Source organism: Protomyctophum bolini (assembly GCF_963924005.1).
Source record: "Protomyctophum bolini genome assembly, chromosome: 15".
Classification (NCBI taxonomy): domain Eukaryota; kingdom Metazoa; phylum Chordata; class Actinopteri; order Myctophiformes; family Myctophidae; genus Protomyctophum; species Protomyctophum bolini.
The window spans coordinates 17,122,576-17,140,999 of NC_137876.1; the positions used below are offsets into that span (position 1 = coordinate 17,122,576).

At 41.9% G+C, this 18,424-nt stretch overlaps 1 protein-coding gene across 2 annotated transcripts in view; it reads right to left on the reverse strand.

Annotated features, from left to right (window-relative positions):
• Nucleotides 1-18,424, reverse strand: part of LOC308329395 (NBAS subunit of NRZ tethering complex-like) — a 113,159-nt gene that overhangs the window by 86,592 nt on the left and 8,143 nt on the right. For both annotated transcript variants that reach the window (XM_080783663.1, XM_080783662.1), the window contains exons 5-10: nt 14,843-14,890; nt 14,018-14,061; nt 9,387-9,520; nt 8,479-8,612; nt 6,189-6,287; nt 1,018-1,156 (exon numbers count right to left, since the gene is read on the reverse strand). In XM_080783663.1, coding sequence (XP_080639789.1) covers nt 1,018-1,156; nt 6,189-6,287; nt 8,479-8,612; nt 9,387-9,520; nt 14,018-14,061; nt 14,843-14,890 — 598 coding nt within the window. The remainder of the gene's footprint in view (nt 1-1,017; nt 1,157-6,188; nt 6,288-8,478; nt 8,613-9,386; nt 9,521-14,017; nt 14,062-14,842; nt 14,891-18,424) is intronic.

Below are 18,424 nucleotides of genomic sequence, written 5' to 3' on the forward strand. Positions count from 1 at the left end.
CACGAGAGTCTCGTGTTTCGCGGGCTATAGGGTACTAATTTAACCCTCCGTGTTCGCCGTTTCTGCCGGGCTCCGCCAAGTTTTATTAGCATTTGGTCGTGAGATTGAACCTCTTTCTCGTTTAAACGTCCAGGGGATCCACAGCATGCCAAAATAAGCCGGTCTGCGGTGCGACTGCTGGCGCGCCGTATAGCTTGTTGTAGACTAGTGTTGATTTTGACGGGACATTTTGATTTTAGTTTCTAGTCATAGTCTCTTGATTAGTTTTCATTTTGTTCTATAGTCATAGTTATCATTTTGTTTTAGTCACATTTTAGTCACCTGGAATGTGTTAGCCTAGTTTTAGTCGACTAAATATCATGAGATTTTAGTCGACTAAACCTACAGTTGATTTAGTCGACTAAAATGTATTTTGGCTGGCCTTGATGCCGTCTTAATGACAATGCATCACGCTAAGACATGTGAGCTTGTAGAACTGCTATTTTCAGCATGCAACAAAGTTTAAAATGACCTGTCTTTTACGTATACTGGATCTCTTGTATCCACTAGTCCCTTCCTAACATCTAGTCTAGTTTTTATTTGTTGACGAAATTGTCAAAAGATTCAGTCTTAGTCATCATAGCTTAGTTTTCATTTAGGTTCCATTTAGTTTTCGTCAGTGAAAAAAGGTAGTCGACGAATATTTTTCGTCTTCGTTTTAGTCGACAAAATCAACACTGACACAATGAATTTGACGTGCCTTTTACTTGAAATTGGTCTTGTTGACCATAAAGTTGAACCTTGAACCTAGATTTGTCCATTTCCAGCCATGATAGTAACTTAACGTCTTCACGTTAGAATGTCCGGTTAACAATTGATGGTGTTGAAATGGGCGTGGATGTTCCGCGACACCAGGCGACACCGAGCGAAAACGCTTGGGAACTAATTAGTTCAGCACGGCACGTGTGTGTGTTTGTGTGACTGTGTGTGTGACTGTGTGTGTGTGTGTCTGTGTGTGTGTGCGTGCTCGCCGCTCACCCCACTGACGTCGTCATAGTAACTGGTCACATGTTTGTAGTACGGTGACCCCGACAGTGACCTCCAGGCTGTGATGCCACAGCGTGACGCTCTGGACGTGCCCTCGTCACATGACTCGCATCCTCCAATGAGCAGCAGCCTGACATGGAGAGAGACAGTATAGGAAGCGAATGTTTTCCGAAATTAGAAAAAAATAAAAAGCACATTTTTCCTTGCTATGCACTGATAAAATTGGGTGCAGTACTTAGTTTAGACAGTTTTTGGTTTAGAGTCAGACTACCGGTAGTCATTGGTTAGACCAGTCATTAGTCCTACAACTACTACAACCTATCTCAAACCCTCACCCTAAACCTAACCTCCCACGGGGCAGCACACCTATGGCCAATACTACCAGAATTAAGTGAAAAATCATTTGTATCCATTTTTTTCTATTGAGATATTGCGGTTCCGGCTTCTATTTTGAACACCATCTTGAAAATGAAGCCTTCCGGAAGGTGTATTTTCCTAAATCTTTTGTATGTTCATAAGAATCAAGTGAAAAATCTTTTGGATAATTTATTTTCAATTGAGATATACAGTATAGCTGTTATAAGCCTGCCATTTTTAATGCCATCTTGGAAATGACGCCTTTCCCGAAGGTATATTTTCCTAAATTTGTAGTATGTTCTTAAGCATGTCCAGAGGTACTAGAATAAGTTGAAAAATACTTTGCAAATGTTTTCCCATTTGAGATATGGCCATTTTGAACTCCGTCTGGGACGCAATCTTGAATATTACGGCTTTCTGGGGAGTAGATTTTGGTAGACTTTTAGCATGCCCAATACTACCAGAATCCATTGAAAAACCTTTTGTATAATACATTTTGGGGTTAAACCTTATATTAATTCACCTTATGGGTGGTTTTCTTTGAATGTAATACTTTCTGCGCGTGCGCACGTGTGTGGCCGAGGAACGCATATACAAAGATGCCATTGCCTGGCCCTGTATCGTCAATGGTCAAATAAATATTGTATTAACCCTGTGCCAGATTACCACGTGAAAACGCGTCAAGTGATAAATTAGGCCACTCAGACTAGGACGTTATTTCGCGTCGTCTTCGTTTTCTGCTAATATGTTTAGATAAATTCGGTCCACAGCTCTGTATAGAGTATTGAGCATAAATACAATACAACTACAATACCCAGAAATCCCGTGTCATGCACACATGTCTGTTTTGCCATTGGAAGCTGATCCAACCACCCAGTAAACAGTGGGAGCAGAGGGAGTCTTCATAGTTTTCGGTTTAGCCGGTTTGCCGTCCCTCCCGAGCGATTTTCTAGCAGTAACTAAACAAAAAAAAAGTTGAAAGCAGTAATATTTATTTGAGCGAGTTTTGTGCTAGTAGTATTGATCCATACGCGTCCCAGTCGCCTTCTCCAGTCCCAGCCCCATCAGCCCGGTCGCTGGGACCGGTGGCTGCGGGGACCCTGAGCTGGTCGCATCACACTCAACCATTGAAGAAGACGATCAACCCGGAATGTTTTGAGGTAATCTTATTGTAGAAAATGCCCTTCTATAGTGATCAGAAATCATAAGATGATCACTACAAATAGATGCTTGGATAATGACTACTACTAGTCAGATCATGACGCGAGAATGACTCACCACGATGGCCTCCAGATGTGGAGTGGAGGACAGAAAGATTTTATTGTAGCGTGCCTTATAGGCGATCTGATCTGAAGAGTAATGTTCGCTCCTTTTATCTACAAAGACGGAGAACAAACATGCATTGTTCTACAAGCTCATAGCGCGCCACCGTGTGGTGCACTACGAACTTGTAGGTCTGCTATTTTGCGATCGGAGGGGGGACGGGGACTGAAGCTAACAGTAGCGTATTTATATAATATCTGTATGACGTTTCATTGACGTATGAGCTTGCATGATAATCGCATTCATGTACATCATGTTTGTACATTGTTTAGTGTGTCACCGTGTGTATGTCATCATCACACACTGTATGACGATGATGTCAGATAGCCTACGTTCTTCTACTTTTCTTGTTTGGCAAAATGTGTATGCATTAGGTTCAGTGGGGCAGTCAGACAGATATTCTGTGAAGCCACTAAGGAAATCGGGACTTCCTGAAAGTTAATTTAATGGCCTGTTGTGGCGCTGTCATTGGGCCCAACTTCACCTAGACTGTATTACCTTAATAAACATGGTCATGAATACTTTCTGCTTCCAGTCACTAGTTTAAAGTCTCATTTCTCATGTCATAATATTCTTTTTGGAAAATTATGGTCCCATTTATTAAAAAAATGACCATACATTTGAGTATGTTCTGAGGGGCTTGGCTACCGTTACAGTCTATGATCGGGAGCCACCCCCCGTTCGAGTAAAAATAAAAACCAAGAAGAAGAAAGGGGGGAAGTCCCGCCTCGTTGTCTGGGCCAGCCAATGGCCAGCTGGGCTAAAACGGAGCTAGAAAGATGGCAATTTACAATTCAAGGACTGACAGGCTTCATCTTACGTCCATATCTGACCCTGAAAACGCTTTGTCCATATTTTTGTACAGTCTATGATTAGGTTACACAAGGAATGTAATAGTAAATGGTTATTTATTTTTTATATATTTAGAACAGGCATCAGATGAGGATGAAGAGTCAAGACTGCAATGAAGACTTTCTGCCACACACACACGTCAAGAACAACTGGACTGCATGCAGTGGTTGGGGAGGAACTATTTTGTTGTTTTGTATTTATTATTTCTTTTCTGTAATATTTATTATAATTCTATTATGTTAGTAATCATAAAAAATAAAAGGGACGCTTTTCAATTGAGAGTTACCTGTCATGGCTATTTGTTCACTATTGTGAGGTTTATTGTATATGACTAAGCAAGTTTCAACTGTGATTTACTCTGTAACGGTAGATGGTAAGAACTCAATTGTTTTTTAATAATACAGTATACATTCAAGTCTATATTTTGATACATATCATGGGCACCAAGTCACATCAAAACAATGTCCTTGTATGTGTTTTTTATCAAAACTGTGTTTCTTCATAACAGGTTTTTGAGATACATGCATGAATAGACAAGGTACTGGTAAGACTATGTAAACATGGTATATATCAAAATGTGTTTCTATCATGTTCCAATTCAGAGCTATTGGCAGTTTTAGCTGGATTGGTCACATTGGTCATGACTGATCATGCTATTTATAGATGGCAAAATATCTACAGTGGTACATGTGAGAAACCTTTTGTTTCAGATAAATACCGTCTTAAAATACTGCTAGTGGCAGCAAAAAAAGCAATGACCAAGAAGTGGCTGGATAGAAGCCTGCCTAAGAAAGGAGAGTGGACAGCCATTGTACGAAACATATACGAAATGGAGGAACTTACTTTCGCCGTGAGGATATGTACAGAAAGGTTTCACATATACTGGTTGACATGGATATTATACATGGGAGTAGACATTTTTGTAAAGGATCTCTGTATGAATGATTAAGGTAAACACTGTCATTACTCTGACATTAATTATGTCATTAATGCATCTGTTGTGCTCATGTTTTTGTTTTGTCCTTTGTTTATCCTCGTTTCGTTTCATATTATTATTATTATTTTTATTATTCTCTTCCCTCCGTTTTCTTTTTCACCCCCCGTCGTTGTTTTTTCATTATCTTGTACATTGAACGAGAAGATTGATTTAATTTAAGCAACAAAAATAATGGAATTACCAATGTATAATTATCATGAACCCTGTAACTGGGAACGAACGGACTAAGACGAACTGAAACTAATCAAAGAGGGTTCCCTTACTCTCCTGGAACTGTACGTTAATAATAGAAATGTAACAAATGACTTGTAACAAAAAAAAAAAAAAAAAAATCAATTAACTATAGAGCGTCACAGTCCAGGCACCCCTTTGAGAATGACGAATGGCCAAGGAGAAAACAGTGAGTTGAGAAAACAGGCCTGAAAGGTTCACTTCTGTGGACTCTAACAACATTACCGTAAACCTAGCTACATGTTTAAGCATTTATGTAATATGTACATCGTCAATTTCAGCTCTGACATTTATTTCAGACATGCTGTAGTAGAGTGGTTCCCAAAGTGGGGTCTGGGGACCCTCAGGGGTACTTGAGGGAGTTCCAGGGGGTCCCGAACTAAATGATAGTTTGGAACTAATGGGACCTTATGGGTCTGTAACTCTGAGAGTGGAACCAAATGGACCCGTTAGTTAAATTAACTTAGATTTTACACTATAAATTGGGGGCCCCAGAGATAGAAATACCATTAAATGGGGGTCCGTATAGACTACTGCATGTCAAACTGGGGGTCCTTGAAATTGAATGGGTTGAGAATCACTGCTAGAGCCGTAAAAAGCTCTTATGGGGATCCCTGGCATATCTTTTCAAATGGGGGGTCCGCGGGCTGATTAGTGTCAATTTGGGGGTCCTTGACATGAAAAAGTTTGGGAACCACTGTTTTAGTATGTGAAGAGTCTGCCTGTGCCATTTACCCACTCTGGGCGGGAACCCCTTTAGGTGTTTTAAGCATTATGTTATGATTTAGCTATTGAAAAATCACACACGTGTGAACTGAGTGGTGCAATTCCCCCCCCCCCCCCCCCCTCTCTCTCTCTCCCCCCCTCTCTCTCTCTCTCTCTCTCTCTCTCATTACACAGCACTACCCCTCCCTCTGTTTCTGCCGCCCCCTACTGGTATAAATCAGTAACATACTCAGGCTCATGTGCACAGGTACACACACAGGTAGGTAGGTACATGGACATTGCTGATTGTAGGAGTGGTTGCACCACTCAAAAAATAGCAGATCTACAAGCTCATAGTGCGGCACCAAATGCCGCGCTAAAAGCTTGTAGGTCTGGTCTGCCATTTTTTTGAAAAATCGGGAAAACACGGCACAAATCTTTGATATATTCTTTCAGAGCAAACGTTTTAAAACTCAAATATTTGCTTCCGAGGGGTTCCTGGAACAACGTATTTTCAGATGGGAGAGGCGCAATTACATATATATATTTTTTGGAGTCCTGAAATACAGTGAAAGAACAGTTTTTCTCCTTTCCTGAACAGCTCGTCTGTCTTGCCGCACGTGACCGTCTCTGTATCAAAGAGAGTCACATATGGTGCTGGACTCCGGGGTCACAGGGTCACGGGGTCACTACTCACCGGTGTCCAGGGTGGTAAACGGCCGCCGTGATGCCGCGGGAGTAGTGGGCGGAGAAACTGAAGCTGTGGTTCTCCTGGAAGCTCTGGTTGGTTCCCACGCTGATAGGGGAAGGGGCAGAGTCACGTGTGTGTGTGTGTGTGTGTGTGTGTGTGTGTGTGTGTGTGTGTGTGTGGGGTCGGGAGAGGGAGGGGGTGAGAAAAGGACATCCGTGTTAGAAGAGTATATTATAAGACAAGTTAAGAACGTCGATGTCGATGCATCGTTAGAGTTGCAGATCAGCAGCTTGCACATTATTGTATTGATGATGAACGTTTTAATCGTTCCTGCTTATAGAGCAGTCGCAGTCCCGCCCCCTCGAGAGACCCGGAAAATAAATCCCTGTTCATTTTCCTCATAGACTTTTCAGAAAGTATTTATTTAAAAGACGTTTACGCCGCGGACAAAGCCAACTCTTGTCGTGACAAATCATGACAATAAACACAATGTTTTGGGCCAACATCTTTCTAAAAGAATTAGAAAGTAGGAAAAAAACAATTTTTTTGTTGTTTTTCTTTCTTTCTTTGTAGTTATTTGTTTGGTCCAAAATATTGTGTTTGTTGTCATGATTTGTCACGACTCGAGCTGGCTTCGTACGACGCTTAAAAGGTCTTTAAACCATTCTAGGCGGGAACCCCTTTTGGTGTTAGCATTATGTTATGCTTTAGCTATTGAAAAATCATAGAACGACTGACATAGAAACATAGCTTTTTAGAAAACTGTCAGGATGTAGAAGACATTTTTTTTAATCTGATCTCAGGTCAAAATGGGTTAAATAAATACTTTGTGAAATGTCTATGGGAAAAATGCATTGGGATTCATTTCCTGGGCCTGGCGTCGTCATGAAAGGGGGCGGGACTAACTAGAGACCCTAGAGAACATGCTAATATGGCTGCTAAATAAGAACAGTTTCCCCTATCAGCTAGCAAGATACTTGTAACTTGTGTGCACACTCTCCTACAATGTGTGTGTGTGTGTGTGTGTGTGTGTGTGTGTGTGTGTGTGTGTGTGTGTGTGTGTGTGTGTGTGTGTGCGTGCGTGCGTGCGTGCGTGCGTGCGTGCGTGCGTGCGTGCGTGCGTGCGTGCGTGTCCACACAGACTGTGTAGGACAGTGGTTATCACAGTGGGAGTTCCAGCTACATAGTTAGGAAGTAAACCAAGTGGACCCTAAAGGTTATGTAACAGAGTGCAAAAATGGAACCAAATCGACTCTCAAAATTGATTTTACAATAGAAATTAAAATATATATAAATTGGGTCCCAGAGATAGAAATGGAAAGAAAGACAGTCAGCTATACACGGTCAACATTACAGATTACTGTGTCATTACAAGTACAAGGAATGACAATTAAATCAAAGTATTCATTTTTATTGTCTTTATTGTTAGTTACAAACAACATGCCTAAAATAACTTGAAGCAATTTTTTTAAAGTAATTGCAAAAAGGTGCCATAATCCCATTAATAGTTTAAATAACACACACACACACGCACGTATTAACTGTATGCTTTCGGGGGTGCCAGTACATTACAGTACAGTAGAGGGTACAGTAGAGGGGCCGCCACATGGTGACTCTGTCATTTCTCAACCGTTTCGGAAGCGGCGCGGCACGCCAGAGCGGTCCCCTGGGTGCGTTCCTGGGGGTCTGGAACACCCCCACCCCCCACCCCCACCCCGCGAACCCCCACACGGAGTTGCACCACTCACTTCACACAGGTGTGATTTTTTTTGGGACTCATAAGACTTTTTTGGGACTCATTTGAATGACCACCTGTGCATCCCGGGACCCATTACATTGAAAACCTATTTATATCACTGAATGTGTTATGGAGTTTGCAGTGGACTAAATGAAGTTTCAGCAAAACAGCTCTTTGGGTGTCTGAATAAATGAGACACAGCACTAAATATGAAGCAGTATTAAGAGGCTAGATTGCTAGACAATGCTGTGAAAACAATGATAGCAGTTGTAGGAGAAAGACAGACAAATAGACATAGACGTGTGTGTGTGTATGCGTGTGTGTGTGTGTGTGTGTGTGTGTGTGTGTGTGTGTGTGTGTGTGTGTGTGTGTGTGTGTGTGTGTGTGTGTGTGTGTGTGTGTGTGTGTGTGCGCGCGCGCGCGCGCGTGTGGCGTGTGCACTAAAATATGAAGCTATAAAAACAAGCCAGTGCTTTGTGAGGACAAGGAGTAAATCTGCCACAAATTCTCTCACACACACACACACACGCCCGCCCCCGGTAGCCAATTGGTGCTCACCTGACCAGGTAGCTCTTGAGCCCGCCCCCGTAGCTGATGACGAGCAGCTCAGCTGACCACTGGGCGCTGGCCGTGTATTCCAGGAAGATGAGACCGGCCGCGGCGTAGCTGAAATCACCTGGGAAACTGACCGCCTGAGAGAGAGAGAGAGAGAGAGAGAGAGAGAGAGAGAGGAGGGGGGGGAGACTGATTTATTGATTGATTTATTGATTGATTTATTGATTGATTGATTGATTGATTGATTGATTGATTGATTGATCGCTTGATGTATTAGTCCAAAATGTCTCCTTTCCATTCAGGTCCTGGGTATTCAATTCATAATCATGACATGAAAAATAACAACTTTCAAATCATCCCAGAAAACATGTGCAGGTTGGGGGAGAAGGAAGGGGTTCCTAAAGGTGGCCTTACACTAGCCGATTTTTATTCAATCTGAAATAGTGCCAGACACTACACGGGCCCGATGATTTCATCCGATTATTTTATGCCGCACACACTACACGGTTTTTAAAAACTCGGGCGCAGCTCACCCACAGGATTCTCTGCCCCTGAGGGAGTGGAGAGGAGAGGGGGAGAGGGGAGGGGAGGAGTGGAGGAGAGGGGACGAGGAGAGGGGGGGCTGCGGGGGCAGAGCAAATATCAAACAGTCTTGATGTTGACCGGCCGATCCCGATCAAACAGATCGGAGGGATTACGATTGGATCTTTTATACACTCACTCACACTAGACGATAATTTATGCCCGAGGATCGCTCCCGATTGAGTCGGGCACCCCCGAGGAAGAGTTCTACTGCTTACCGTGGAGATGAGGAAGAGGAAGAGTTCTACTGCTTACCGTGGAGATGAGGAAGAGGAAGAGTTCTACTGCTTACCGGGGGGATGAGGAAGAGGAAGAGTTCTACTGCTTACCGGGGGGATGAGGAAGAGTTCGCTGCCCATCAGGTCGAAGAGGCGCACGGTGCCCGTGCTGTCGGCGTATGCCAGCAGCGTGCAGTCGTGACTCCATGCCACCCTGCGCCACTGTGGGTGAGGGTCCTTGGGCACTGTCAACGACACACGCGCACACACACACACACACACAGACACACACGGGTAAGGACCTGTCTAACATAATTCAGGAAGTATATTTTTGGAGTGTTGGTGGGCGTTTTCCTAAAAACCTCTGTTTTTATTAATCAGTGGTTCTCAACCTTTTTCATGTCGAGGACCCCCAGAATTATATGTATTTGGCATCTGAAAATATGTCCTTCCAGGGACCCCCCAGAAGCAAAGATTTGAGTTAAAAACGTTCACTGTGAAAGAATATATATTCAAAGATTTGCGCCACATTTTCACGATCTTTCAAAAATAGCAGACCTACAAGCTTGTAGCGCGGCACTCGAGCCGCGCTATGAGCTTGTAGATCTGCTATTTTTCAATAGCTAAAGTATAACATAATCCTTACTTAAGGCCAAGGACGTCCTTTTTGGACGTGTTAATACAAATCCCTCAAGGCCAAGGACGTGGTCTTAACGTGGTATACATACCACGTCAAGGCCACGTCTTTTTATAACAAAATAATCGATTTTTAGACTTTTTATGTAATCTACCAAAAACCGGCCGAAATCCGCGCGATCGTGCACTATCGTGCACGCGCGCCGTCTCTATGTGAATCGCGGCAAAAAATCTGACATTTTGAGATCTTCTGGGCCTTTTTTGAGCTTAATTTGAGTAAAAAAAGAAAGAGCTAATGCTAGCTTAGCAATGCGGAAGAGTCAGGGTATCTTCTGAGAGGTCAAACTTTCACTTCCTGTTTACTCCCTTGAACAGGAAGTGATGTCAAGAGATTTGACTCTAAAGGCATTTTCAGCATAATGGTGCGTTCCCGCCATCTGGTGGCAGTTTTGGGTATTACAGTGAAACTGACGGATTATATATATATAATACTAGAATTTCGTGCGCGCTACGCGCGCACTCATCCCAGAGCGACTTTGCCACGCACTATGGGAAGAAATAAATGGCGGGAGTTGACTCCACATGTAGTAACGAATGGGTTATTGGAAATGTACCATTGTTTTGTCCTGAATATTTCCACAGCCTAAGTACTAAAGGATTGTGACTGTGGGACAGACATACAGTCTGACATACAATAGGCTACACGTGTGCACAGTGAATAAACAATGACCTATATGCCCAGAGTTCTTAAATTAACATAGTTGGATTTTAACAGAAAGACAATGCCATAAATCAGTCAAAGTAAGTGACAGACTCAACAGTAGCACACAGCATGCAAGGCAGCGATGCATGCATGCAAACATGTTTGTCCAGCTGAGATTTAGTGTCTCCATCTCTCTGTGGAAGAGGTTGCACATGACCTGTACGGCCACACTGAGGCGCTCCAACACAAACACAGACACAAAACAACACCACGCTGTTTGTCCAGTTGACCCAAATCAACACCAATACCTAGCCTGTTTGTCCAAAACACAGTATCTGCTGGCCACGTGTCTACTTCGCCACAACCTAATGTTAGTAACAAATGTAGGGGAGAGCCGCCAAGGTTGTAACGCTTCACGGTTGTAACATGGACGTTATATCTTGATTGGTCAACGCCACCATGACGCCATCGCGTCAGTATGTGTACAGCAACGTACTCTACGTGGCCAGGAGTTTGAAGTTTGAAGTGTTTACCTTCAAAATGCGTCTAATTTTACACCTGGAGTATATGTGTGGTACAATTTTTGTCTTTGGTGTTGGTGAATAAAAATCCACATGGATGTGTTCATGCTTATGTTCTTCATTAGTTTGCATCGTGTTTAGACGGAATTCACGTTCATTCTGGTCTGTAAGCAACTGCAAAGAAAACTTGCAAAAGCGGGTCATTTGTAACATGTGTTACAAATGGTCCGCTTCCATTCAATGCCATTATATGTAATATTTACATATTTGACATATTGGCCAATATTATATGTTCTGAAATGGTATTGTATCGTGTAGTGTATTCTGAAATTAGTTTAGGGTTGTATAACGTTGTACAACTCAATCAATCAAACGTTTGTTTAATCAATGTATTGCCCCATTGAAAAAAAAGAAATGGCCAAACTGGTACTGGTACACCCGATACTATTTAATATTTCCCTTATGTTTGATACATTTTCTTATCACATCCATGGTATAAAAACAATGCTAAGGAGTTGCTTCAATGAAATGTAATTGCTTTAAGCTGAGAACGATATGTTTAATGGTGTTTTTTAGCGTTGTTACATTTATCATGCATGCCGTTACAATTGATCCGATATGCGCAGCAAATGTAACACTGAAACAGCGTCCACGTTCGGTTGAATAACTCCCGACCTGTTTTATCAAAAAAATAACTTGAAGTGGTTTATGGTAGCTGACATGTGTAGGTCCGTTGCCTGAAAATATTACATGTGTAGCTAAACGGATCTCTGAGTAAAAGAATGAAACGTGCAAAATGTTACATCCTTGGCGGCTCTCCCCTATTAGTTTACTCACAGCACAGCACCGTCACTCCTGTCAGTTATTTCGTCCTAATAACTTGAAGTGGTTTATGGTAGCTGACATGTGTAGGTCCGTTGCCTGGAAATATTACATGTGTAGCTAAAGGGATCTCTGAGTAAAAAAATGGAACGTGCAAAATATGTTCTAAAATTGTATTGTATTGTGTAGTGTATTCTAAAATTAGTTTAGGGTTGTATAACGTTGTACAACTCAATCAATCAAACGTTTGTTTAATCAATGTATTGCCCCATTGAAAAAAAAGAAATGGCCAAACTGGTACACCCGATCCTATTTAATATTTCCCTTATGTTTGATACATTATCTTATCACATCCATGGTATGAAAACAATGCTAAGGAGTTGCTTCAATGAAATGTAATAGCTTTAAGGTGAAAACGATATGTTTAATGGTGTTTTTTAGCGTTGTTACATTTATCATGCATGCCGTTACAATTATTCCGATATGCGCAGCAAATGTAACACTGAAACAGCGTCCACGTTCGGTTTAATAACTCCCGAGCTGTTGTGTGTATTGCGTGGTGAAAAGGCCGTGTGTTTGTGTTGTAAACAACTCATGTTATGTCTGCGCACACTGTATGTTGCTATGGCTGCTGACGTTAGCATGTGTGCTATCAGGCAAAAGCTGAGATAGATATGCAACTACTACTGGGGAAAATGCCATACAAAACACAACACCTAATTTCGGAATGTTATTGTGACCTATTGAGCACAATCAGACCATCATGATTTGCTTGCTGGACCTATAATTAATTTATTAGCATTAAATGTCCACTCGCCCATCCAAAAGAAAAGCAAGATGGCTGCGACAGATTGTGAGCGCGACGGACTACGGAGGCCAGGAGGAGCAGAGCTGGTGACGTAAGAGGCAGGCAGTGTTGCCAGGTTTGCGAATTGTAAGCGAGTTGCAGTGTATGCAAGTAGCGTGGTTAAATTCCTTGTTTCTCGGCGTGTTGTGGCACCCGTTTATCTGCTGGCTCGATCGTGATTTTCATAAAAGTAATATTTGCAGAGTAAATAAGAAACTTGAACGGCTAAAAAATAGGCTATGTCAGTTCGGGGAGGGTGGCGAATTTATTTTGCATATAGAGATGTGTGGTAAAAGTGTGGTTCGGTCGGAGATAGAGCATGAAGAATGAGTATGGGTACACCTTTTCACTTGTATATAAGATATTTAGACCGCTGTTCTTTCTTTTTGCATGAAAATGACGAATTAAGAAATGGGGCATTGGCCAGCATTGGCCAGCTTTGGCGACTTTTTGAATGGCAATCGAAAAATGTGAGATATGACCACAATGGCATGAAATGTCTCATTTTCAAGCTGCATGTCCTTACTTCACAATGAAAAAAGAATTATGACTCTAGCATATTCCATTGTTTAGTAATAAGCATTTTAATACACCTTGGTTTTCAGTGAACAGTGAAACCAAGTTGTACTAAAATGCTTATAAGTCAACGAAGGAACATGCTAGAGTCATAATTCTTTTTTCATTGTGAAGTAAGGACATGCAGCTTGAAAATGAGACATTTCATGCCATTGTGGTCATATCTCACATTTTTCTATTGTCATTCAAAAAAGTCGGGTAAAGCTGGCCTAAGGCACAAAAAGATGTGATTTAAGGCTGGTAATAAGAGGGTTAAAACAAATGCCAAACAAACCCAAATTGGGTTAAAAACATATAGATTTATTTGTTATGTGTTTTAGTCCCCTATCTATTATCAAGTTTACCCTGTATGGCGACTTGACTTGCAAGCGCGTATCTCCCATTTGTGCGCATGCAACAAGAACAGATCTACAAGCTAACGTGTCGATTGGCAACGCATTGTTATCTTGTAGATCTATGAAGATCACGACACTGTCCTCATCATTGAATGAATTGTACATAAATGTTACAAAGTGCTTTACAGACAGGTCGGAAATAATAATACAGTAGGACATTTAAAATAATAATACAATAGGACATTTAAAAAAGAAAATACAGTAGGACATTTAAGAGAGCATTCATTTGTAAGAGGTCTTACCCTGACACTTCCCGATGATTGACCCAAAGTCATCCCTCGCAGACCTGTAGAGACATATGCGTATGCGCACACACATAATTACGATATGACAACACCCAAGGGCACCGTGTGACAGTTTATGAAATAGATCAGTGGTTCACAACCTTTTTGCCCTTGGAGCTAGCTTGCGCGCGTGCATGCACGTGCGAGAGATGACTGAGACCAAGAACATGGCCAGGCACCTAGACACACAGTGTTTTGCGGGTTCGAGTCCTCCCCCTTTCCTGTCAAACTACTGCTAATCTGTCAATAAAGCCCCCCCCCCCCCCCCCTCCAGAAAAAAAAAATCTTGTTCTTGGTCTCAGTTAGCCCTAGAACGGCAGGTGCTTTGCGATAGGTGCTGGGTAATTAATCACACCAACTGCCAATTGTGTGACCCAAACTTTTGCGTTTCCCTGGTCAATTGGTGACGTATTTGTAAAATCAGTTCATCGATTGTTCCGGCCCCCCTCGCCCGGAGAGGATATAAAACTAGAGGACCATATTTCACTCCACGTCTTTGGAATTATTTAATGGGTGAGTACAAACGGAGCATTTATCACATTTCATTTCTACCAGGACCTGGTGCAAGCGATCTATGCCTGTGATACATGAACATTTACGAAGTATAATTAAATGATCACAGGCATTCTAGGTCTAGGTCTCAGTCATCTCTCTCTCTCTCTCTCTCTCTCTCTCTCTCTCTCTCTCTCAGTGCACGTGCACAGTGTACACACACACACACACACACACACACACACACACACACACACACACACACACACACACACACACACACACACTTACCTAATCTCCACGCATTGGTCTTGAACAACTGCCAACAGTTTGCCATTACTGTGGGGAAAGGGGGAGAGAGAGAGAGAGAGAGAGAGAGAGAGAGAGAGAGAGAGAGAGAGAATGAAAGAATAAAACAGAGGAAGGGCCGTAAAATAATGTTTCTCTCTCAAGTCAGTTCATTTCGGTTAACAGCAAGAGTTCATAATTGTTGTGATGTACGGATGCAGCTAGGGGTGTAAAGGTCCTTGCAGACTGGACATTGTGCATTATTTTGCTGACTAACTAAGCAAAATACTACATAATCATAAAGTAACGAACAGCGTGACAAGATTGATCCCAGATGTCGATCCCTAGACCAGTGTTTCCCAATCTGTGTGTCGCGGAGCTTTGGTGCTCCGTTTGATGTGTGCAAGTGCTCCGCCTAATTTGACCGAAATTAAGTTATAGTGTTACTTTCTGTCAAATCAGGCGGCACACTAACTCTCCCCCGAAAGCAATATTATAGCTACTGGGCTGCAGGCTTCTTATTGTTGCGTCGTTGTTGTCACACGTCTGAGACGTGCGATAACTACAACATGGAACAATAGACTCTAACGACCCTCGGCCATTGAAATGTTAATGCATCCAGAAGACGCTACATTTCGCTCCGTCCAGAAAGACTGGAGCATAATATGTCCCAACCCAAACACTGAGGAGGTAAAGTAAACGTGACGTTGTTGTGATTAAACATAATGTGCCACGAAAAATAGCTGTCCAAAATAGCTGTTCATAGATGTCCAAACATGATCGCCTCGTTCGGCAAAAAAATATATCTCCCTCCCTCGAGTCCCTGCAGAAGCGCAGTGATGCCTGATTTATTCTTCGTCGTACACGTGTTATGCTTGCATGCTGAAAATGGCTGATCTACAAGCTTACAACGTGTTGCGGACGCAACGCGTTGTGAGCTTGTCGATCAGCTATTTTCAGCACGTGGAAATAAGCAGGCTGTGAGAACTGAGACCCTTCACAATAAAAGCATTCAGCTTTCACAAGTTGGCCCATAATAAAGACAAGTGGAGGATTAGGTGGCATTTCAAATTGCATATGAGCAAATTTCTTCTCCAAAATGTATTTAAAAAAAATATATATATAATAACTTAATATATATATATATAATAACTTAATATATATATATATATATATATATATATATATATATATATATCACTCATTCTTGAGATGAGGGACAAAAGTGGAAAAAACATGTCCCACACATAAGAGCCTTATTTTATGTAAAAAATAAATTAATTCATAAAAATAAAAGCACTTGCAAAGTTAAGTGTAATACAGTTGTGTATTATTATGCCCTTAATTTCATTATAATTGTTTTCATATTCCATCTGAATTAGTTAAAAGCAGGCCCTGTACCCAAAAAGGCCTGTATTTAGCCTGTCCCCAGCAAGTGGCCACAATTTCAAACTGCCAAAAAAGTGTCTAATACTGTCACAATCACATAAATATACATACTAAATTAAAGTAGATTGTCAACAACATAGCAAATAATATACACAGTTAATTTTAATTCATATTTTCTATTAAATATCTCATATCAAATGTTCGTCCCACGTCTCCGTCAACTCCGTCAGGTTTTTTTAAAAGTCTTAAATTAATCAGAAAATATTGTCGACAGATTTAGCCTGAAGACTCCTTTTCCAAGTCCCATTTATATTTGTTGCAACAGTGGAGTACCTGGTCTGACAAGCATTCAATTGTTTGATATTTTAAACAAACAATGTTGATAACAATGTGGTCACAGCTTTTACATGTCAACTCCGTCAGGACATTATTATGATCTTTGTTAAGAATTCAAAAATAATGTTTATTATTTTAGTTTAGGGGTTAGGTTTAGCTAACAAAATTAAGCAAAAACAAAATGGCTACATTGTACTAAAGAGGGTTAAGATGAAAACAAATGCCATTTTGTCAACTCCGTCAGACGTCAACTCCGTCAGATTTTGTGTCTGACGGAGTTGACGTGTATCTGACGGAGTTGACAAAAGTGTTCCTAAAACAATAAAATTATTGTTTTTGAATAATGGGCAGTATTCTAATTTGGCACACAGTTAGAGCATGCCTTAAGGAACATTTTTGGCTATGGGGCCATCACAGATTTGTCTCGTGGTGACCATGGCAGCCATATTACAAAAGAGCCGCCACCTGATGTTATTTTACAATAACTCAAGTTCTACACCACCTAGGATCTTGATTCTGGTGACTAAGACCTCATTTTCAAGGATGAGGGATACAGTGGTACAATTTAGACTTTCCCTGTGACCATGGCAGCCATTTTTCAAAATGGCCGCCACCTGCTGTTATTTTACAATAACTCAAGTTCTACACCACCTAGGATCTTGATTCTGGTGACTAATCATACATTTTCAAGGATGTGGGGTACATTGGTAATATTTAGATTTGTCCTGTGACCATAGCAGCCATTTTTTTTCCAAAATGGCCGCCACCTGCTGTTATTTTACAATAACTCAAGTTTTAGACCACCTAGGATCTTGATTTTGGCGACTAATCATACATTTTAAAAGATGAGAAATACAGTGGTACTATTTAGATTTGTCCTGTGACCATGGCAGCCATTGTTTTTCAAAATGACCACCAACCTGCTGTTATTTTACCAATAACTCAAGTTTTAGACCACCAAGGATCTTGATTCTGGCGACTAATCATTACATTTTCAAGGATGATCTTTCTCTGGGAGAGGTAAGGGCTTATTTCAGGTGCAGGTTGAGTTTCTACTGACAGGACATTAAAAGGAGGTGGGCTTTCTGGCCTTTGACTTGCCCCTTTCAGGTACAGATGCACAGTTTGACTTCACTGGCCACTGCAGGGAACTGTGGGGGAGAAACTTTGGTCTCTTGACACCCCGATTAGGTTCAGGGTTTTTTTTGGTGGAGACTTGCCTTTCATGACATCTTTGCTGCAGCAGTTGATCTCCTTATTGCCAGTGGTGGCACACTCTGGGTCTCTGGGGCATTGTATCTTGGTGGCCTCCTGCCAGTGTTTCTCCATCCTTCTCCTGAGCTCTGTGTTCTGGGGCTCTGTTATAGTCAACTTACATTGTCTTGGCTGGAGATTGCTTTCCTGCGGGGTCCAGCCCAGTCTTGTGCAGATGGCTGCTGGCCCACCTGGAGGCCCCAACCTCACTTGTTCGGTTGGTGTGATTAGGTGGGGTGGTCTTCCCCAATCAGGATGAGGGGTTTGACCCTTTCAAACGGCAGTCTGGCCAAGTGTCTGTATTTAGTTGTGAGTTTAGATACAGGATACGATTGCTCACCCAGCCCCAGGTGACATGAGGTGAAGGCTCCTTTGATTTGGTAACATTGCTTTGGTTGACATGCTGGGGACACAGAGAAAGACACTGATGCCTTCAGTGTCTGCACATCCTGCCTGATGGTCCTGAAGCCAAATCTTCTGTCTTCAGTCTTTCGCTCACTGTTCACTGCTCACTGTTCACCTCACCGAATTTAGCCCAAGGAGTTTGACCCCTAGTTTGGCCATAGACCCCCTAGTTTGGCCATAGCCACTTGCCCAAATGTGCCG